At 45.8% G+C, this 24289-nt stretch overlaps 1 protein-coding gene across 10 annotated transcripts in view; it reads left to right on the forward strand.

Annotated features, from left to right (window-relative positions):
• The window catches only part of LOC118505144 (tensin-1), a 151558-nt gene that overhangs the window by 35672 nt on the left and 91597 nt on the right, over nt 1–24289 (forward strand). For 7 of the 10 annotated variants that reach the window (XM_036040505.1, XM_036040506.1, XM_036040515.1 and 4 more), the window contains exons 2-3: nt 12465–12876; nt 17328–18386. In XM_036040505.1, the coding sequence (XP_035896398.1) occupies nt 12811–12876; nt 17328–18386 (1125 nt within the window). In that variant the 5' untranslated portion in view covers nt 12465–12810. Of the gene's footprint in view, nt 1–12464; nt 12877–17327; nt 18387–23552; nt 23655–23791; nt 23907–23993; nt 24115–24289 lie in introns of those variants that run through there. The other 3 variants (XM_036040507.1, XM_036040508.1, XM_036040509.1) reach the window with 3 other exon arrangements.

Genomic DNA, 24289 nt, shown 5'->3' on the forward strand with positions numbered 1-24289 from the left:
TGTTAGCCAGCAATAAACAAGGTTGCGTGCACGGCTTTGGATGCGAAAGGAGGGCCAGGTTGTTGTTTTTTTGTTTAGTTTGGAGGGCTCGCGATGATTAAATGATATCGACACCGATTTAATGTGGAGCTGCCTAGGGAAACTCCCCTAACGCTCGTTTTACTTTCAACCAAATTGAATTATGTTTATGCTTGGTGCCGCCGTTGACGCCCCATTTAAATTGGGCCGGTCGGCAGGCGAAACGCTCCCGACACGGAAAGGTTAGACCCGATTTGCACTGATAAAGTGGGCACGATAAGCCAGATGGCATGATGTTGTATTGACACGCCATTCAGGATTCGTGGCGTGGTGTGAAATAGCAGTATAACCAGGGATAAAAACATCGTTGTGCTTTTAAAGACCGAGTTCGGCGAGAGTCTTGCCAAGGGACCATATTTGGACCACAAATTATTATTATAAGTTATGTTTAATTGATAAGCGTGGGTTATGAGCTATAAATTTATTATGCTGCAGTTATTTAATGACTTCCAGACCATGATTTTTTACACTTTTTACTTTAATTGTCCGCTCTCTCTCTCTCGGTGAGGTCCTTTCGGATATTTTTATTCATTCTGCAAAAGTGTTTCACAGTGTGTTCCATTTCTTGCAATAAGCTTTTTTTTCTATCGCGAACTCCTTTTTTCGCTCGCATTTCCTTTGCAAACGGGTGCGGGATTCCGAAAAGGGCCCAATCGAACTGGCACAACAATGGTCCTACAATCTTGTACCACCTTAATGACCCTAACACGCTTAAATAGCTGCCCGGACTTTCTAACGGTCCGGTCGTCATTCGCATTGCCGGGTCGGGACGAAAGAAATGGTACGTTCCCATTGGCAAGGGCACTCCTACACTCGTGCCAACGAAATTAGTCAAGAGTAGCACCTACTCCGTAATGCCCTAACGCCCTTCACGAAAAAAAAGGGCTGAAACTCTCGACCCAACAACCGGACAACCCTGGCCCTCGTTTGCTTGTTGGATGCATCTTGAGCTTCCATTTGGGGGGGTGGAAAAACAGTTCGTGATCTGGATGCGATTCGGTCGCATGTTTGGGTACTTCAACTACAAGTAATCATCGAGTCTGTGCATATGAAGGGCAAAACATGCAAATGACGGAAGGATCACTCGAGAGCTGAGTTGGTCTGTCCGATGGAGAAGTGGGAAGCCGTGGAGTAACACAGATTCCAAGTGGAGTTTGAGCGTTTCAATAGCCAGCAGTTGATTACGGAGTGGAGATATGTTATTCAACTAAATCTCCACAATGGAGCATATCTGGATGCTTAAAGTTATAGGCTAAACGATCAAGTCTAATTGTCTGGCATAAATTCGATATCAAAGTGGGATAATAGTACTTAAAACTTAGATTTCTAGTTGTTTATTTAGGATTGATGGGCTTGTGGGCATTAGATAAAATTTTCCTATAGATTTACTTGCATAAATTTTCCCAAGGTCTTGCAAATTCTTTGTACTGTGTTCGTAATGAGATACGGACATACAGGCATCAGCTGGACTTGGTTAAATAAGTGAAGTTATGATATTTTTCTAGGGGACATAAACAACTCCAGAAAACGATTAAAAGCTTCATAAAATCGCACGTGAAAGCAAAACTAAGGTTAGGATATTGCCAATACCGCAGCGCATCATGATGTTGACCTTCTGTTCGCACAAAGCTCGCATGTTTGCCCTTTTTTTCCTCCTCTATCTTTATTTCTTTGATCACCTTTTGCTCTTAACACCATCCTGCATATGTTGCCAACTAACAATCGAACCGATCCGATGTGTTATTTTGTCCCTAAGTATGTGTCTGTGTTTGCGTTTACCGGGCTCGGGTGCATCTGCGAAGATCAAAACCGTATGTGTAGAACCGTAGAGCTACCCAGCAAATCCCGGCACCCGGATCATCGGACACATGCACCGGCTGGGGACGAGTAAAAGGTGAGGCCGCAAATATCAACAGTGAGCGAGGGTGATTATTCAATTTAAATGCCCTTACCGACCGGGGATCGTCCCGGTCCAGCACCCGATCCGATCTCGACGCAATGCACACCCGCGCAATTAGGCGTGCCCAGAGAGACGCGTACTCCGGCGGTTGGTCCCGCGGTGAGGTTGGAAGCGTCACGTTTTCTCGGGCCCGGCATCCCTGCGGTGCGTAGCGGAAGCATCGGCGTACCCATTGTTGACGGTACCGCTGGGCTATCGGGTCGGGGGTAATTTATTTGATTTAAAATTTTATTGTCATTTCACGCTGTGCGCTTCGTCATCGATCGGTGCCGTTTGAGGCTGACGCAGGAATTGGATCACGCGGGGACTTCGGCTCAGCGGGCGGCCAGCACCACCATCCATTTGCCATTTTACGATACCCGTTTGCCAATTGATACTTGAACGTTTAATGGTTTTTGCACTTTTTGTGGTTCCGGATCGTTCCAGTGCGCCGTTTTTGAGGTTCGGTTACGAGTTTGTAGGTCAATTGCCAGGGATGGGATGGGTGCCGCGTGGCAACCGTACCAGCTGTTACGATTTGTCTTTATTTATCGAATTGCGTTTGGGATAATTAAGTTATCGGGTCGTGTGCGGCTGTTGTCGGAAGCTGTCCTCACCTTTTAGGTGCACAATGGCTTCCTTCCCTAGCAGACGGTTTCTTTCACAGATCTGTTGATTCAACATGTTGATTGTAAGGGGGATATTAGCGAGGATCGATAGTTTTGTGCGAATGCTCAATTCAATAAAAATGTTTTCCATGTCTATCGAACTTTATAAGCGTTGCCCATACTCTCAAAGCTCCTACCGACTCGTTGTGCCTCATCAATAATAATCAGCGTTTATTTGACGAATGTATGGTAATGTTTGCTGTGGCACCTCTTTTAGGCCACGTTTTGTTTTCCATCAAGCTTCTGTCAAATTCAACACATTTTGAAGATGAGAGCATACGGTGATCTCGTCTGAAGGAATCTGAGCCGGTGACCTATCAATGATGTGTGAAGAATCCGGAAGATTTCGTGATGAGGATTGTGGATTGAGGAACTCGTTTTATTGACGTTCATGTTGCCAAGAATTTGTTCCAAGAATTCTGCGCTACATGCAAGGCGAAACTGAAGAGTAAAATGGCGAAGGTATCAGTATTTGTTTTCAAAATATGCGCCTTTGGTTAGTATTTTCATTTAAACTTAAGGTAAATCCTTTAAAGCAACTTCAACTTCAGGAATAGCTCTTGGAAAAAGAATTCTGAACACCCGATACTTTTAGGTAAGAAAAACACGTTAGATGCAATCTTGAACCCCGTATATGCATCTCTTTCACGAGATAGTATCGAAACACGGCATCTACATACTTGCAACAAACCACCTGCCAACCTGTTCCCGCACTATCAGATAACGCTGATTTGAATATGGCGTCCGGCATTGCGCACGCCGCCATCCGCCAGCGCTTACCTTGATGGGTAAGAAACGCAAAAAAAGGGGTGGCAGTTATTTTGACCATCACACACTCCAGCCCGATGGAGACCGAAAATCTCAGATAAGCCGACAAAGCGGTGCCACTTACACCGGGCACCGTTTCACCTTACACAAGTCATTAATTATCTCCCACGGCGTGTAGCGTGTAGGAACTGTACTGGCAACCCGGCAACCTGGACACGCTCACAGTAGCGGGTGAGCGGCGCGTGTGTATGTGTGTGTGTGACAATCGCTCCAAATTAACATGTCGCAAATCCGTGACTGACTTTCTGACGTGTAGCAGCAGCACGAGCCCGTAAACACCAACGTATCCATGGCAGAGAACGTAGAGGGGATTGGCGTAGAGAGACCCTAATCAATGCAAAATTGCATTAGTGGGGTACGCTGGTAATTAATTACGCGATCCCTTTGCTCGGAACCCTACGGCTGCCCGTGAGCAGGATGGCAAGTGTAGCGCCAACTTAGTTGATGCTGGAGGTTACTTTTATCTCGCCATTTTTTTGTTGTTAGGGAGCTTTTTACCACTTTGAAGTGTGTTTATGTTTATCTGGTGGCTAAGAGGACGTTATCTACACCGACACGTATACGAATCAGCCATTTGTGACACCTGGTTAGCGTTTTGTGTGATGCATGCATAAATCATTCGTAATGTACGTTTGAAGCTGGAGGCCTTTTTCGTGTGAGATCCCTTCCCTCCGACAAGACAAGCAGGTAACGTAATGACTTAATTTTCGAAAACGCTTTAGTCACCTTGAAGAACTCACCGGTTTCGGTGTAAACGCTTTTGTAAGGCTTTCGGGAATTCTGAGAGATTTGATGTCTCACGTTTAGAAAAGGAAACCGAAAGAATGTTTTTAATGGAAAATAAATGTACCTCTTGTTAGATTTTCCCTGCAGAAGTGAACCGACGGTTCGTCCATTAGCACCTCTTCCCATAAGAGGGGGTGGATGTGCTTCTTTCGCTCGCCCTTTTCCTGGTCGTGCTCTTTCTGTCCCAATAAGCCTCACGTGATATGTTGGAAGCTCATAACTGTAATGGCAATGGCAAACGCACGCTGAACGAACGAGCCTGGAAGTACATCGAACCGTACCGCGGCAATCAACCGGCGTCGTGAGCAAAGGATTAGTGAGGCGGGCTGTGAGTTCGATTCGCTAAATCGTCTTGGCTTGGCGAGTACGAGCTGGAAGGATTGCTAACCCGCTTTTTTCCCGACTCGTGCTCCCGTTTGGTAATGTCACTGACACAGATAAAGCGTCACCGTAGACATTGTGCAGCGAAGGGTTTTTGCTTTACCGATTTTCCATTTCCGGAACCTGTTCCTGTTTTCACACAAAGCCCAGTCCCGATTCCACCCAACGCTATTGTTGTTAGATCGATCGAGACCTGTTCGTAAACGATTCGATGAACTTTATCACGGGTTACGGAGCTTTTTTGTGTCGGGCGACTACTATTTTGGAATCTAGGACGGACGAACCGTAGCTCACATTCTCTCTCGCACGCCGGCTAACCACAACAAGGTGTTCAGCGCCTAATAATAGCCTATCAAATATCAATTTCCTTTGCGGTTTGCGGGGCCGACGATTCTGTACCATTCGGGTACATAAATCATAATCCCTACTGGTTGACTGCTTGGGTTGGTGTGTGCTTTCGTTGGAGGATTTTTGGAAGAAATCTTATAAATTATAGTTCTCAGTGAGAGAACCCGGGATTCTAGCGGCTTAAAGCGGGCCTCTCACACACACACTCACACACTCAGTTTACATTGTAACGAGCCCATTTGACGGTTGGCTTGGGTCGCTAATTGAACAAGTTTAGCGGATGAAAACAAATCCAAGGCGAGAAAAGGTCTGACGCATAGACCCCGTTTGAAAGGATTCGATAAGCGGCTTTTGAAGAGCACATTAGGGCATGATAAACATCTTACCGTAGAAGGGATTGATTGAGTGTGATAAGTTGAAATAGTGTTAAATGGAACGCAAACAGCGCGGGTATTCGGGGTGGAAAATTTATGTTTTCCGCAGGGAATAATTTGAAGACGCATTTCCTGCTCAGGATATGTATTTATGTAAACATTCAACATGATTTTGAAGAAAATATTTATGTTGCTTCGATGTTCCTTATGAGGTCGATAAGTCAATCAGTATAATAAACCAATAACGATGAATCTTTACTATTACCTGGTCAACCATTTCATATTTAATAGAATAAGTTTAGCGCCGTCGTCTGCCAATCCGTTATCCCGGCCGTCCTGGCGGACGCATCAACGCCATCACTCCATCTCAATTTGGGCCTACCACGCCTCCTTTGCCCGTGTGGACGGCCTGAAAGACCTTTACGGGCAGGGTCGTCCGGTGTCATTCTCATGACGTGACCAGCCTACCGACCGCCTGGCGAGTCTAATTCGCTGCACGATGGTGAGATCATCGTACAGCTCGTAGAGCTCGTCATTGTAGCGGCTCCTCCATTGTCCTTCCACACATACGGGGCCAAAAATCCTTCTGAGCATCTTCCTCTCGAACTCGGCTAAGAGAGCTTCGTCAGTTTTGGACAGAATCCATGTCTCAGAGGCGTATGTGAGTACTGGGACTATAAATGTTCTGTACAGTCCCAGCTTCGCCCGTCGCGACAGGAATTTGGAGTGGAGAAGTTTCCTTCTCCAGTGGAGAAGTTCCTTTTCCTAGTGGAGAAGGACAAATAACTAGGGCAAATAAATAAAAAGTCTATTTTGGTTTAATTTACCAATTGCGAGTATTGGCATAGATATTGCTATTCGGGATCAGAACTTCCTGCGTTCGTCCTATAATTCGTGAGTTCTAACTCATTCGACCAAGCAACCTCGAAAGTTACCTTCACGATATTTGTTCGGGAATATCCCAAGATTCTACGTCAGAATATTCTACCAATATAATGCCTTTTTCTCGAGAATCTGCCGACTTAAGGTACTGTTCAGGAAGAAAGAAAATCGTTGAAAAAATTATTATAATACAGTTTGTTTTGAAAGCCGCATGTTAAACGGCTTGACGATAAAGACTGTGGTAATAATTAAAACCAACGATTACAACAATTTACTCTCCCTCAATGCGATCCCTTTTGGTGTTCTCGCGCGGCACAGAAGTCATCCCGGAAATGCTAGATTTACGTACCTCGTGGGTGCTACAAACAAAAAAGGGGATTCTGCATTCCGCCTGTTCTAGCTAACATCCATTCAGCTTGTTTCTCTGTTCCCAACCACAACTGACCCAATTCTCAAGCATCAGATCCGTCCATTACGTCGGCCCAGTGCGCCATACTTCCGCAATTTCACCGAGGCGAGCACGCTCGCACCCGATCGTACCACGGACATATGGACCATGAAAAATTACATTTCCAGACGCGGCCAGTTCTGAGAGATTCAACACTGGACATTCTTTCCCCGGGCCCGGGCCAGCATCCACTGCCCTCCTCGCTGAAGTCGAGTTCCTGCGGCAGTCGATAATTTGTTATATCTGCTCGGCTCATTCTGCGTGTGGGGCGGGTAAACACACACACACACACACACAAACGGGTTGTAAAAGCGGAACGCCATAGAACCGAAAGGGTGTTATGGGAGGGAAAAACGAAGCGACCGTGTTTGCATTCTTCGAACTGCATACTCTGGTCTTCTTGTGGCACAGAGCGAATGTCCAAGAAACTCTAGCCTAGAACAAGCAACCGCACCACCACCACCACCACCACCAATAAAGCATGCATACATGTGTTGCTTATTTTTTATTTCTTTAGCTAGAAATTTACATTTTCTTCCGCCAGGAAAGAGGGAGCATCTCGGAACTTCCCGATCGTGCCCAGCAAAACGCGATGGTGGGTGTGTGTTTGTTGGTAATTCTGGCGTCGCCTGAATTAAGCATCGACTCCCACCGTCTGGGGTGGCTGCGCGATTGCAATCGCACCGGAAAAGTGTCCGTACGCACTCTTGGTCTACAGTAACGCACCCGGTGCAGTTGATCAGAAAAACTCGATTAAACACACCCAACCCACCCAACCCGGGGAATCCTTCTCTGGTGCGCGAGGTTAATTATGCGTCAGCCGCACACAACGGGCTCGTCTGTGTGCTGCATAAACAAAACGTTTGTTTTATTGACTGTTACATGGAGGATGGTTGCGTATTACCATTCAGGCTAAAGCGGAAAACGATGGGAAAAATTGCTCAACGAAGATGCCGCCACCGGGCGGAGTTTTTTTTTTGTTTCGGGTGGCCCAACGATTGGCCTAAAAACACAGAAATGAAAGATGAAACCGTAGCGTGGAAGGAAAGGAATTACGGTTCTCCTGGAACGGTTCTCCGAATTGCATAACTCGTTGCAAGGCGCTAAGTTACAATACTACCGTCCATCCACGATAAAGCTAAATGGATGTCCGAAATATCCGGGAAAAGTGAGCTGACCAAAGTAAACAGAAGTAGCAGAACTCATCGCTGGTGCTCAACAATCACCCTTGAAGGTTCCGAAGCCACCCAAAGAGCCATTGTTGACGCTGTGGTTGACGAGTGATCAGTGGCATGTCATTTGCTTCAAATCGAATGTCAATCGCTCCTCCATCATTAGTAACGGTCGATCGCCTATCGATGTTGCGGTTGAAGTGCGGCAAAACTCCACCTCCACCAACAGTCAGACCACCTTGGTCACCCTTCGAAGGGTGAGGTCACTGGACGGACCTGGTCTCAAGAAGAACAGTTTTATGGGCTTTTTGCATGCACAAAAGAGGTTTGTACTCACTGGAGCGGTAGATAGATTCGATTTGTCAGCGCTGAGTCGTGTTGTTGGTGGTCTGTAAATTAATTTGGAAGGTCATCCGGCAAACGCCTACCATTATTAGTTGGCTTCACGGTGGCCTAGTACCGTGGTGGCCCAATTATAGGGTATGGCGCTGTGAATGGAGGCCCTCAATCACTCATTAGTTAATTGATAGATGTTGATTGAGCTAATCGCACTGCACGATGGTGGACGGTAATCGCCATTGCTCCATACAGGGTTATTATTATGTTAAAGTCTATGTTTTTATTAAAAATAAAGTCATTACAAAGATTTCGACAACGTATCTTTACATCGCTGTGACTCATGGTTTTTGGGAGTCATCAAAAAACCTTTTTAATGAATTTTCGTTTTCATACTTCCTGATGGCTCGTCCAGATAGCCTTCAGAGTAAAAAAAAGGTAATTTATTTGTCTGTAAAAGCAGGGTAGTTTTTTGCTCAAAAAAGACGCGTGCGTTGATTAAAATCTTCCCCAAGCCTGTACAAACAAGGATGGCTTCATTTTCCGTGATCTGAATTTGGAATCGTGCGTTAGGTCATCAGCGACCAAACAAAAAAAGACTCCCCCACTCGACTGGTTGAAACAATTGTGCTGCTGCACCCACTACTTAATGGGCGGTAAAATGACGTTACCACAACGAGTTCAAATTATCGTTCAATCGGAAAACCCACCCACACACACACACGCGCGCTCGCAGAACCTTTTCGTTAACCGATCGTCATCTAGATAACGCTTCTGCCTACAACCAATTCTCCAAGAAGATATTTCTTTCGGATTAGGTTTAACGGATTTTTTAAATACTTTTTTTTTGGTAATCTTACTCGCTAATGTAATTGATCGCAAATCTTTAATCATGTGTTTCAAATTAAGATTCTTTTCACATCCTTTCACGCCTTTCGCTGAGCGTCTTTATCTGACTGTCTGTCTGCCTGTCTGTCGGTCGGTTGGTGGCAGGCTAAAGTTCTGCCAGTTATTTATAGCTGTCCAATATATTGCCGCCTGGATGCCACTTGCTGGTGTGCTATGTGTGCTGTAAAATGCAATAAATTGTGCATTCGATTCTGACACGAATGCGCGATGCGGGTATTGCATTTCCTTACCGGTCGGCAAACCATACCGATGTCCCAGAGGGTTCTCCCGTTCGTTACGCCCGAAAAGTGAAATCGAGAGCGATAAGCAAAAGTGAAAAACCACTTTGCACCGAACAGTGGCCAGCCAATGCGTGCCAGGAGCTTTTGATAGATGAGCATTTAATGTGCAAGTAATTTGTTCTGTTCTCCAGCGTGGATTTTTTTTTTTCATTTTCGACTGCTCGTTTGGGTTTTATGGTTTTATCTGTCTGCCGGTGGTGCTGAATGATGAGCCGAAAAGGGGGGAAAGAAAAACGAGATCGTCGTTGGGTTTTTTTTGCTTAATTTTTCATACTACATTTTCCCAAAGCCCATCAAACTGACAGCCCTGTTCTGTGTTTGCGCGTGAAGTGTGAACATTTATTACGTTCCGGTTAAAGCTTTTGTTGTTTCTCATTTCCTGCTGTGGAATGTGTTCTCATGGGGTCGGGTTAAAAAACTGCTTGGTATGATTAAGCTACAATTTATCCGACTTTAAGGAATCATTTTTCTTTATGATTACGAGCTCAGCGGCATTTTCGGCACGCCATGTGGTACAAATAATTAAAATCAAAGCCCTGCATACATCAATAAAAGAATAAAAAAGAGAAATGAGATTGATTCATACTGCATTAAGGGCTTAACCGGTGCAAGATATTCAAAGTAGCACTCCAAACCATCCCGCCGAACCTTTCCAAAACCCTTTCCGGAAGTGTTTGCCCTAAAACCGTTTAATGTGCAATATTATGTTTTACGATTTACCTGAACCGAATGCTGACACTCAAGCCTTGCCTGGCTGATGCACCATCCCACGCCGATAGCTTTTGTCTTGAAGATGCCGGAAATGTAGTGCATCAGAGAATGGTGCTGGCTGGCCCTGCAGTTTCCAGCCATCAAGCTCCAAGTGTTGTAACAGCTATGTGCGGCAAAGGAACGGACGAAAGTGGCAGCCTTGGGAACAAAACTTTCTCCAGCCCACACGTACTCCCCGAGTGACTCTCCCATCGCCCTTCACCCGCAGGCTTGGCACTGCCAGCGAACAATGATATGTATTGACAGCAAAAGTCAATCCGTGCCGGGGTGGATCGATTCGAGGACGCGTTCGAGTCTCTCGAGTGGCAGCGGCACGAATCGCAAACGATGAGATCGAGCGGCATCGTTTCGAGAGCACGTCGGTATTTTTTTGCGCCAGATAGACGAAACCACGTACGAGGTACATATCGTGAAGATTATACCGCCGAGATTCGCTTGTTGCAGAGGGAGACCACTCGCCTCGTACTATGTTTCTAACTGTCAGTCGTGCGTGTGCAATTCTTTGCCCGGCCAGAACAGACCTCACCTCATGTGTGCAACACAACGCCGCATGTTTTGCGACGTTCGATGCAATTGTAAGCGACAATGCATGTGAGGAATTCCTTGTGTTTTCCCCCTTGCAGTTGGATGCGGAGTTCCGCGCATGACAAATGAAAGCAAATAACTCCTCAACAAAGCCGCTGTCCGCTGGAGCGAACGTGTGCGCTAGGTCCTGGGGCACCCTAGCGCAGATGTGCTTTTTTGTGGTAGCGCTGAAACGGTCAGCGGACATCGGGGCATGACGATGGAGTTCTGGGAAGGGCTCATGTGACACAAAACAAATGGCAATAGACAGACGCGGAAAACTGCATTTTGGGGCCGACGATAGACGAAGATGGGGATGCTAGATTGCTAGGCGATCGCCTCCAGTGGAGATTTTCATGAGATACAATGTACGTGTCCTCACGATAGTCAACACGGGATTTGTTTTGCAAATCTCTGTTTGAGATACAATTTTTTCCGAAGAATGGATTTAATCGCGGCCTTTCCCATGTATTAGCTACCGGTTTAAATATTTATCATAATAATAAACATCATCTTTTTACCGATTAAATAAAATTTCCCTCTTACTGCGTTGTACCTTGTACGTGTCTTTGCCACAATCTAATCCCCCAGACACGATTAATATCACCAACAAAGAGGGGACTTTAGCATGAAAGGCAAGAAACGTGATGATGGGTATGCATCATCGATCGACACCAGCGAGGCATAAATGGTGTTTCAACAGCTCGGCGCCCCAAAGCACTTCCCCGAGCGGGCAAAGTCCTCGTCTAAAAGCAATAGCCGGCCCTGTCACTAGCAAATCATCTAACGCAAACAGTATTTGCAAGTACGTGCAATGCACATATTTAGATACATTTCGCGCATTAACGCTGCATAACTCCGAAGCTCCGTCCACCGGTTGTTCTGTGGAGTTCTGTGGAGCTCTGAAGTTATCGGTTCGGTCGGACGGTCGGTAGGTTCCATCGATGTTTGCTGATCTTCTGCCGGCGGGATGTTGATGTGCCGAGTGCTTTCATGCACACGGTGCAATTAGTAGGGCGTTAGATAAACTAGCAGGAAAAGGATGGTCTCGCGATGATGAGTGGTGTTTGTGTTGATGAAAGGGAGTGCTTACATAGCAAATTGGGATGACAGTTTACTGGGTGTATTTAAGCTCGCTTAGTTGGTTTAACGGCTAATCAATATGGATTCTAAATAATAATCAAAGTTTTATACTTAATTTTATATATGAGCAGGACATAAACCGATTCAATAAAACTTAACAACGAGAAATCCTTGAAAGAGTCTTATTGTCCTATTAAAAGGTTTTTTATAGCAACTTAAACGTCATTTGGCGAAGTACCTACTATTAAGCAAATAAAATATAAGCGTGAACAAACACCATCTCTATGGCCAACATGACATTTGACTTACTCATTAAAATCGCATTACTTTGCACAATAAGCCTTATCCAGGGTGTAGAATCTGTAAGGTGGAAGTGTTATTGGAAGTTGAGCATGAGGCTGTTAATTTCCATGTCAAATAGAATTAGCTCCATTATGTCGCTTTTGAATGTATATAGCCAGCATTCGGCGTGGTTTAGCCTTAGGGTGATGACATAAGGAACTTTCCTTGAAGGTCATATGCGGAAGTAAGCAATAAATATTCTATAACAAATACTATTATCATGTTACTAAATCAAACTATTTTATGCATTTTTTCTGTTTTCATTTTCTTGCAGAACAGTGAAGAAATCATCATAATCTGCTTAACGGACGCCTCAAACTTCAAATAATATGCTCCCGCAATGAAAATAACAATTCGGCGTGAAACTGGATCATCATCGCTTTGCCAACACACAACCATCTTAAGGGACCAGTGCATTAGAGAAAGCCCTAGACAATGAAACGACACAAACCCTCGCGACGGAATGTACATTCGGAAAAGACTTGCAGTGTTGCAGTGCATGTACGTGTGCTTTCGTTCGTTACCAACCCATAAAGTGTCCACCGGCTGAGAGAGTGTGTCTGTGTGTGTGTGTGTGTAATCAGCAAAACAGTGCCCATTTCCGTTCCACCCACCGTAAGATGCCGTGGGGTTGCCTCTGTTCAAAGGAGAAAAAACGGCCCCAAATCAGCAGTCCGATACTGAACGTAAGTATGCCGGCCATAAATAAGGAAGAATTATAGCATCTCTGTAAAATGAGAAGTGCCTTATGAGCGCAATTCATTAGCCCGTTTACATACGCGGGTAGAAGATTAGTGAAATTAATTGTTGCCAGCTTGAAGTTTTGTGGTTAATGATTTGAATTGAGCTTTTTACTTTGTGCAGTGTAGTGAGAGTGAGATAATTACATCTTGATTCAATACCCGTGCCATCTAGCGCGGCGCCACCTTCAATTGCATTATCTGGGCTTCCGCTTTGTTTTCCATTTTATTGAAGTCCGCCCTTAGAGTTGTCGCCCGTTTTATGCAACAAGCGCTCAAAACGACTGTCAAAGTAAAAGTACATATCCAGGGTGGGCCTGTGGGGAGGAGGGAGGAGGAGTGGTAGAAGGAGGAGGATAAGTAGGAGGACAAACGATTTTCTCCCGAGTGTGGTACACCCACCGGAATGGAGGATGGATCGAGCAGCATATGCTGGACTGGTGCATAAGACCAGGCAGTAGGAGGAGCGTATGTTGTTCGTTCGAATGAAAATGACAGGCACTGCAATTTCCATTCACAACAATCATCCATTCACGATGCGAGCGTCCGTGTACGGTTCCGTGCCGGTATCGGTATATAGCCTTGCGCCTGGGCAAAACCTTGGGTGTCCGGAGTGACCTAGATTTTTGGTTTTTGCTTTTGTTATGTTGTGGCTTTTTTTTTGGGGAGGCTCAGTTTTATTTTCTCTTCGTTCTAAAATCTCGGTTTCAAGAATGGATAGGGAAACTCTGGGATGCTGCAGTGTAAATCACAGAGTTTTATTTATGTGTATCCTTGGTCGTTAATTAACAGTTACAGGCAACAGAAGACAGTCGTCTGTCCTTTTATCTTATTGAAGGTGGAGATTAAAATCTGGAAGAAACTCTTTAAAAATCTTACATTCCATAATAATTCTACACAAATGTTCTCTACCATTCCTGAGAGCTTAATGGCTTAATGATCTGATAGGTCTCGTCAACCATCTAAAGACTTACTAGCCCTAATGATACGGTCTTGAGGGAGTTTCTAATCGAGTCTCGGTCCTGCCATGTCCTTCACCGCTATCGCTTCGACTACTGGACCGTCTCAGGATATACTCAAAATCTTCCAGGATCTCCAAAGAAGATCCTGGTGCAGTCATACTGCGACCCAACTTTAAATTGAAGTTCCTTGCCTATTTTGGGCATAGCTGCCCCAAATAGATTTAAAACACTGTAATATTATATAGACACGTGTCTATAAAAGAAGACAGAAAAGAGTTGGTAGGTTAACTTGGGCAACGCATTATCGAATGAAAAAAGTGTTAAAAGCAATTCGCCTTTAATGCATACGTTAAAACGCACCGGATTATTCGCTAGGGAAGTAATCCCTACCTTGTGGTCGTGATCTTTAAATCATGTACCGAACTGGCCAAAACCACAAAGTAATACATATTTCATGCCACTTTCGCACGGATATTACCCGCGTTCCCAAGCGCTGGTTTGTTTGTTTGCAACCATTTTGCCCCAGCGTGCTTTACCTTCGCCATTGAAACCACCATCAGGAAATTGTACTCTTGCCCGAACGCAATTCACTCTTGCGGTTTTTTGAAGAAAGCAAAAACCGTTTGAGCTTATCATCTCCCCTTGTGCTAACTGGCGGTGCGCAATATATCATAGCCACATGTCAGCAGATCGATCGAATCATTATCCAATTATCGGTAAGCGATAGAAGTCGGCCCGCAACATTGCGCTCGTATTGCTCTTGGACAGTGATGCCAGCATATTTTCAAACCCTAACCATCGGTCAAACAACACACCGCAGCGTGAAGCCAATGAAGCTGTGCGGCGGTAAGTAATAACAAGAAGAGGGAAACACAATACTACAGACGAAGAAACGACAGGGAAGTGGAAAACCACAGAGGTTGCAAATTTCAACGCCAATTCTTTAGCTATCCCGGTGACGGATGTGGGAAATGTAGGAAAGCACAGATGGGTGAAGATATCCAGTGGATGAGACGCTGTGATCTTTATGTTTTGCTGGGAACAGATTTATGGGAAATAATAAGAACAATAATGGCAGATTTGTTAGCAAGAGTTGTGAAAGAAATTAAGGGAGCTACGATTTTATAGAGCCATTTCTGCGGAAGCCTAAAAGCAAATTAATAACAACTCCAATTTGTTGCCTTTTGAGCGTTTTATAACGCGATCGTTAAGCGTGCTACTGATGGCACAGTAATTTGTTTTCGTTAGTAAAAGCTTTTTAAAATAACATCCAGCAAAACTAAAAACCCATTTATGCTGTTTTAACACATTCACTGCGCCATAAAGCGGAGCGAAAATCATCGTTGGCCGTTGGATGAGATCAGCGCGTCGGGGCTGCGCGTTAGCAAATTGAATGATTCGAAAAATTCAATTAGTCTTAAGTTTTATCTCCTTTGCCCGATCTTTCATCATACACGGCTGCACATACGCATTCAGCAGCCATCAGTGCCATTAGTCGTGCCGACCTTCCGAAAGCGTCTTCGTTTCGGAGCAGCTGGTGGTTGCCTTTTCCATAATCACCCGGCCAAAAGTCATTTAACTGAATGGAGCGTTTGCGTTTGGCAAAACAAAAACAACTCCCAAATATGCTCCCTCCAAACACTCCCTCTCGTTAGCTGGTCCTCTTTTTGGAAATTCTACACTTTCGCTTTCTATCGAGTCGAGCGAGATTCATTTCCGATCGAAACACCTCTTCCGAACGAACGAACGATTCCGACGGATATGTCGGATTAGCTGCGGAGGATAAGCGTTGCATCACGCCTCGCTTCGAATGGGGTGCATGCCGGTGCAAGTATTAGGTTTCCAATACCACTAAATTCTAATTGCATAAGCAACCGATGCATCAAATCGGACGGCCTGTCGGCTGGCTAGCCCTCCAAGGCGTGGGAAGGAACGGTAAAAAAAGAAAAGCAAAAGCAAATATTTACCTACCGCTACCGGGGAGTGAGACACCGCGCGAAAAAGGCAAAGAAAGTATCAATTATCGGTACTGGTGTTCCATTAAATCCGTCAGTACGGGATGCGTACGTCTATATGGCTGAGGGTGAACGAGACCTCAAAGAAAACGAAAAATCCCCCAATAGTGTTTCTTGGCTCTTGACTTGCTCCTAAGCGCTGTTTTCCGGGTCACGTGTAAGTTTATTGTATCAGCTGAACACTGAGAGTAGCGAGCGAACTGACAAGGCTCGGAAAAAGGACGGAACCTTCCCGCAAACCGAGAAGGTGACGACAGATTTACACTAGCTCTTACCGATACCGATGAAACGAGAACTTGCCCGTTGCTGTTGCACGTGCGGGAAGAAACATCAAGTGTCGATGCAACACGGACAGTGGAAGCTGAGAACCTAGTCCTAGAACAAAGCGAAGCTGAAACGAAACGAGAGAGCGTTGAAACGCGTCAAGATTATTGTCACTGTCACAGAAACGCTGTCAAATCACTTAAACCCAATTTATGCTGCCGTTGCACGCTGCCGCAAATCAATAAAGGGCCTAACTATGATGGATATTCAATATTAAAGTGCGTCCGCTTTTACGCAACTATCGATATACGGGTTGACGTAACATCTTCAACGACCCTCGCACACCAGAACTCTCGTCCATGAAAGAGAGCACCCAGAAAATCCCCGAACCATGTGCTTGGCAAGACGTTGGAAGTACATTTTCCCCTATGCAAATCATATTTTACTTTCTACTGACAGTAATTCAATGCCGGACAAATATTATCATCTCCAAGACCACACCGAGCGTCCGAAAATGTCTGCCAAAAGTCGTATGTCCACACGGCACGGCGACAGGACCCCTATACATCCTGCACTCCTAGCGGATGGAGAGAAAAACTTTTTAATCACTCGCCCAGTAGTAGTGGTCCACCAGTTGCCGTGGTCCGATCGTGTCGTAAGTGTCCATAAATCTCCATTTCCAATCGTTCGATGTCTGATTATGGTGGAGCGCTCTGAGGCACTCGACGGGCTTTTCGAGTGTGTGTGTGTGTGTGTGTGTACCCAGAAAACGACCAAATCGCTCTTTGACCGGTCAACCCGGCGACCAGTTCCGTGCTGGCGACCATTCCTTCTGTCACACGGCTGCAATCTGTTACGGACAGGAAATTTACGAGCGAGAGCAATTGTTCCGTTCCCATAACCGTGTGTGTTTGCCGGAAAATTGTAGATTGGAAATTTTGCTTTCCGGAGCTACGGTGGGGCAGTGAGGCAAGGATTATGGAGAGATCTGGTACAATAACCATTCCTGAACAGTTCATCGAGCAAAGTTACAGTTTAATCTTTTGCTGAGGAACTGTTTCGTTATGTTGTTTCAGGGGATGTAATTGACATCGGAAATACCTTGACGGTTGTTTATTCCTCTCTTTCCCTCTCTCTCCCTCTCGCTTTATTCCAGCCGGAGGATACTCAGAAGCTTCAGTTGCTTCCCGCCGTTAGACTTCCGTTGCTATCGGACGCGGAGAAACTCGAGCAACGGTTGCTGGCCCCGCACCCAAACGCCGACTTCGACAACGAAAGCAGCGAAGAAACGCAACCTCCGAACGATGCCGGTCGTGATCGACTCCAGCAGCAGCTGCTCCAAAAGTCACGTCTCAAGTCCTCGAACCTCAAGAGCACAACCTACACCCGCAACACCGAAAACGACAAGCTAACACGGCACCTCAACACCGTCAAGTTCAGCTTCGATGAACCCGTACCGCAGAAGCCAGACGGTGCGGGCAAACCTCTCCGGAAGTCGTCCGAACGGAGCGAACCACCGCCGAAACCAGATCGTAGGATAACCTCAACGGCAACGCAACAGATTGTGGTGAAGCTACCGGACACGGCTGGGAATGTTTCGCTGGAACACCCCGCAGCGGATGAGATCGATTGCAATGGCAATGGGAACTATGACATTGTCCCGACGATTAAAATCAGTGACAATGGTGTCCATGGTGCTGAGCTGGAAGGACGCACGGAAAACAAAGCACAGGTGGATGAGAACAAGAACGAAATCCTCGTGCCGGGCAGTAGCGAGGGCAGCATACCGTTCATCGATGAGGATCCGACGCAGATATTGAGACAGCTGAATGCGAACCCACAGCGAGGTCAAAACTTTCATGACGCTCGTATCATCACGCTCACACCAAAGAACGTTGGCTCCGAGGCAACACGGACGGCAGCAGCAGCAGCAGCAGCAACAGCAGCCGCGGCGACGGCTGCAGCTAGTGAGCAAGTGCACCGGGAAGCTCAGTTGCGCCTGTTGGCAGACACCAAAAAGTTTACTCGCTTTCTCGTGGAACCACCGCCGGTCGTGACTGTCGAGACGGTTAAGTTTACGCACATTTTCCAAATTCTACCACCAGCGTACGATCGGTTGTGCCAGCAGTGTCATAAAGCGCTCCATCTGGACATTGGACTGCGGTGTGTGGTGTGTGATTTTACCTGCCATCAGCAGTGCGTGAGGCTCGAAAAGGTAAGTGGACAATAACATATTGATGGTGTGAAAAATATTTTCTTGACGAAATTTTAGCATTGACAAAATTGTAAGTAAATTTGAAAAAGATAAAAATGAAAAGAAATTTAAATCGAACAGTTCTCAATGGCTAACGCTCACTGTGCAAACGCTTCCTTAGTTCGTGCTTATTTCAATAGATGGCGCTGCATCGAAGCGTTGCTTTGAATTGGTTCAAGCAAATGCTACGTTAGGACCTTAACCGTTTGCAGTACGTTTTGTGAGAAACAATTTTATTTTCATTTACAAATAATTTAATGCTTAAATTTAAGTATTATTTTTTATATAAAAATGATAATATATCAAATGTATTTATCATATTTGTTATAAACATAATGCTGTCACAAGGTTATCAAAGTCATTCGTAACCATTTTTAAATTAAATATATCGTTGGAATCTCTAAAATCTTCTTAAAACAAAAGCTTCTCAAACGATAATTTATTGCACATATCTCAAATATATGTAAGCAATCACATCTACCAGGCGTGAAAAAGTCATCCCATTGCCACCATGCCGGGGAATGCTCACGACCTCCCTCCGGACCAAAAATTCGTTAACTGTATTTGCTTAGGAGTTGTCAATATTGTGCGCGTTTTTTGTTTTTTCCTACCTCTCGCGTGATTTTTATGCTAACACAAACATTGATTCTTGCTGTTCGTTTCATTTGCATCGTCGGTTCGATGAGCTCTGTCGATGAGCTAGAAGCAGCATAAGAACCCATGGGAGGTACCGGGTCCACCCGGGAGGATAGGAAAACAATCAAGAACACGTCAAACGGTCGGTACCGGTCGTGACTTGCTCGTTGGCCATTTCATTTGAATAGCACCGAACGGGTTTTGAGGAACGTACGGGCATGCCGGTGTACTTGGACATGGAGTACTTGCATATGTATTTTTGTCTGAACGAACTTAACAGCGATTTAATGTACTCCCTGAAAGTCTAGCAAATGTTGCGTTCATTGGAATACTCAGATTTAAAATTTTCCTTTGTAAATATAAGTCCATTAACTTATAATAAATAATTAGGAATCACCAAGGTTATTAGACCTCAACCCCTCAAACAGAACTCTTCACAACAAAGAAGAGAAAATCTGCAAATCAAGTTCTCCAAGTTCCGGGCGTCCCATGCTCCAGCTAACAAGACCTCAGTACCCAATCGCACGTTGCCGCTCATTCTACGCCTGTCTTGTCAGCTATCGGCCGACGGATGAATTCGAGCCAGTGTTCGCTTTTGTCCTGTGTGTGCCGGATCAGGTTCGCCTACACCCGCCATCGGTGACAATCGAAATCGGAACGAGCCACAGATGCACCTTCGCTCACCCGTTCCCATGCTCGCCCAGCTCTCCTCATAACAAATTACGGTTCGACAGAGTAGGGCCCGTACCATTCAAGGAAATCCAGTCTACACCGTCAGGGCGCACACCGCCGCCTTGGTGCACAAATACCTGTGCCCGCGAAAATGGTGGTCGACTCGACCCGGTGGTGGCCGGGTTTGTGTGTGTGTGTGTGTACTATGGTTTGCGAACGGATGAATGATTTAGCACAACTCGAACGGAATGAATGAATGAACCGGCCCGCCAGCCAGCCTCGAGCATAAACAAACCACACTCGCGTCTCGTCCGCTTGATGCAGTTTTGCCCTGTCCCGTTCCGACTCTCCGGTTTGCTTCGCTTTCGCAGTGGGATGGATGCCATTCATAAAATTGCGGTGTTATCAATCCCATGGAGGCCTAGCCTTCCCCACCGATCATCTCCATCAGGTCTCAACTCCCGAGGGTGTATGTTTGTCTGTGTGTGAGAGTTGTTCTTATTAATGCCTCTTTTTCATCCACGGGAAGTTTTCGATTTCCAACATCGATGTGCAGAGTAAGCATATCGGTTTTGGGGCGTTGCAGTTGGTGTGGAGGACCTGGTCGTGAGGTCTATGGGTCTTCCGAATGAGAATGGGAAGACGCAGAGGGTGTTATGTTTCATCGGCAAGCGCTGCTCACTGCTTGTATTGCCCTTTTTAAGAAACCGCGCGAAACCTGCGGCCTGACCGCAAGCGGAAAAGCGGAGCATCACCACACGAGCGAACCAAGCAAGATGTTAAATCGATTCGTTTTCTCTTGAGCAAAGAGAAGTGTGTGGCAAATGTTTATGGTTTCTTTTTGTGCGTCGCCTTGCGTCAGGCCAGGCGGTCGTTTCGGTGGTTTATGTTTCACTTTCTAGTGTGTCAGGCCAGATCCGCTTGGCTGGGAGGGTCTGTTTTGCGTATGATATGGATTTCAATGTACCACTCCCAGATAATCACCAAGGCGAAGAGCCAATTGATGCTCTCCCGACCCTCTGGTTGGAAGGTTTAATTAAAAGGTGCAATTTTTCTTTCATTCTAAATGATAAATAGAGAGGTCGCTTTAGGACCTCGGGACCATTTGTACAACTTCGATGCTCGATTTCGAAAAGCAAAACACCTACCCACGCCAGCTTTCTGCTCGAGAATGTCGAAGCAACAGCGTTTATTTTAGCACGCGACTCACAACTATTCCATGCCAGAGCTGCACTTAACACAATCCCTCTTAAACCTACAGACACTCACACACATCGACGGACATTCCAATGCACGTTGATTGTTATGTTGGAGCTTCCTGGGGATTCTCCATCGTGCCTGGCAATCCACACACAGCCACAGCCACTCGACGTCCCTTTCGGAAGTCTGAAGGGTGCACGATCGCCCACTGCTTCCCGAAAAGAGTTGTTAAGTGGCACGCCACACCGTCTCAGCGTACGGCGAAGCGTCGAAAATAAATGCACTTATCATGTGCACAGCACCGCCAAATGCCGACGGGACGACGACGATCCTTCAAACCGGATCCGGTGGTCCCCTTGATAGGTTCCCTTGCGGCAGTGCAGCATTCCATTGCCGATCGATTTGTCACGCCGTGTACTTGCTTGCGCCGACCCACATACGTATCTTGGCCGATCCTCAACTTCCGAAAAACTGCAGCATCGTCGGCTGGGCCCGGCTAATCCAAAAACTAATTTCCTGTCGAGCGGATCGAGTTTCTGAGCACCGACACTAATCCGACCAAAACAAACTGTTTGCCTTGCTGCATAGGCGCACAAACGACGGACGAAACTGCGCATCACGCGTTAGGGCACTTTACCATACGGCGCAGCATCCGAGAATGCCGGAAGGTCTGGCTCGGAAAGAAGGACCGAGTCAAGAAGAACGGATGTGCCGTTTTGCATTTAACGACTTGCTGGCTTGCGTGTTGTTTTGCCCTTTTCGTTCTTCGGCGCTCCGGCATAGAAGTTGTCGAACGATCGACAACGATCGATCGGTTTGACACTCTTTGCTCTTAGAGTTGGGTTCTATTTTGGTGCCGAGTTTAATTGTTTAGTTTGTTGATTTTATTATGAGAGTTTCTTATTACTTCTAAGCTGCTTATATGCTTAAAAAGCCATTGCAACGGGCCATTTTTCATTATAAGGACAGCACAGGGCTACCTCGCATACGAACATGTGTATTCTATCCGACGGCCTTTTATCGGTTAATTTACATACCAGTCCACTCTGTCTTGTTACGGCATCGTTGCATCGCGGCGGCGGTGACTTATGAACTTCGCTTCCCTAAACTCTGCTATTTGCATTTCAGCTCATGATGGCTCAACTTGTTGATTGCTTCTCCGCAACGGTCGATGTTAAACCGATTAGCATACTATCTTACCGCCAGATCCGCAACTGACTCGGCCGAAATGGGCAGCGGCGTTTTTGTTGTCGTGGAGTCGAATGCGGCCAACAACAGACAACTTTTTTTTATGTGCATACACCTTCGAAACGTCTCCTTCGTCGCCCATCTTGCCGCTCGAGCGTGTTTGCCACAAATGCCACACACATCGGGTAACGCCATCGCCATGCACCTTGTGAGCCCTTCGCGAATGCATTGTTACGGAGGGATTTTCTCCCCCTTTTTTTCTCGCACTCTTTCACTGTCTCTCTCGCTCTCCCTCTTGCCTCATCTACCACTTGACCATGTGTGGTATCTTCGAACGTTAGTCAGGCGAAAAGGGCACACAAAAAAGAGGGTTCTGGAATCTTAGGCGACGATATGAGGTGGATGCTGTTGAGCGTCCTCAAGTCCCACGTCGGAAGCCCTTGAGAAAGCAACGCTGTCGTCCGGCTTGCTGTTGCTTGCTGACGAGCCCCCTTCGATCGTTTGGCAGTCTTGGCAGTGATGCATACCTCCGCCTGCTGTTGCCGGAGAAGCAAAGACCGCGAATAGCTGTTTCCTGAGAGAGGCATATAGCGAGAAAGACAGAGATGGAGCGAAGAAAACAGAGATCGAGGAAGAGAAAAAGATTTTTATGCTCATGGGAGATGCACGCGGCAAGCATTGCTGGTTCACTATGTTATTGTGTAGGACATATGGCTAGGAATGGTTATGGCTAGTAAAACTTCGAGAAAGTGTTCAGGATTATGAAAAAAGAATCATTTTTATTCCTTTTTATAGTTATTTACAATGTATTCTGCTCAGTACACTAACTGCTTTATATTCTACAATCGATCGTAAATTCTAAAAACAAGATTTTCCACATTTCTCTTTCGGAAAATACAGGCGATGACGGCAAACATGATCATCTTTCGCCACTTTTATCCAGAATTTGAGCGATGCTATACGTTATGTGTTGATATATTAGAAATAGTCCAAAATATTTTTTCGTTTGACTGTGCTAATGTTGTGGATGAAAAATAGAAAATAAAGAAAAATCGGACCTTAATGGTCATTTTCACCTCTTGGAAGTTTGAATGGTGATTCTACCTATTTTATTTTATTTGTTAAATATTATGGTCCGATGCCGTATTGTCCATGATTCTACCTATCTTGTATGTTTTTTTTAACTTTCTTCTTAAACTACTTCGCAGACAACAAACGATCGCAAATATTTAAAGTTTTTAAATGTATTGCAACAATACATCCAATAAGAAAATGTTAGCATTAAAAACAAATGATCAAATAATGTTTCTCAAGCGATTCTTGAAACGTTCTTTATACGTTCACCATGACCACGCAGTGGCCCACTGTGCCCAACCCTTCGGAGAGTGCCGCCATGCGGTTAACGCGGGCTCTCGCCGAGCAAGAAAGCGCGATGGAGACGCATTTTGTTTTGATTCGTTGCCGCGGCTAGGTTCGTTTTTCTGTTTCTCGCGCGCGCTCTGCTGCTGCCACCTACTTACACTTGCTTGCACGGTAAAAACGGCGTCGTTTGTGGGACATAGGGAACGAGGGAGCGTGTGAGAGAGACGGGAGGAGGGAGGGGAAAGTGTATGTTTACGTGAATGTATGCGCGTGTAGTTAGGTAAAGTGAACCGCGTGAATGTTTTTGGCAAGATCGACTAAAATGCTCGCGCGCGCCACTGATAAGCGCGTGTGTGTGTACAGGCTCGCGTCGATGGTGGCGTTGATTGTGAACGTGTTTTTCCGTGCTTGTGTGTGCGTCAGGTACAAGTAGTGCGATAAGATGATAAGCCCGTTGCCCACAGTGTACCACGCGTTATCGTTATCGAGTGGAGATCGATACCCGTGCACGCGCGACAATGGGCGTTTGTTTGCTGTAATGTTGTGACACTCGCACGGCGCGGGCTATCGATCGGTTTGGGTTGGCAAAACAACGGCGTGTAAAGTGGTGCTAGTTGCTGTTGTGTAATTGGTGATGAGCTTTGTTGTTTCTGTTGTTCTTTCTGTTTCCTTCCAAACACAACAATATGCGCAAATAATGTCTGAGACGGTTGTGCGTCTGTGCGTGTGCGATTAAGCGTTCTGAAACCGTTTTGTTATGATCGCCCCATTCGTGTTTCGCTTTTATTGACGAGTTTTCGATCGCG

This window comes from Anopheles stephensi, chromosome 2 (genome assembly GCF_013141755.1).
Source record: "Anopheles stephensi strain Indian chromosome 2, UCI_ANSTEP_V1.0, whole genome shotgun sequence".
NCBI classification, from domain to species: domain Eukaryota; kingdom Metazoa; phylum Arthropoda; class Insecta; order Diptera; family Culicidae; genus Anopheles; species Anopheles stephensi.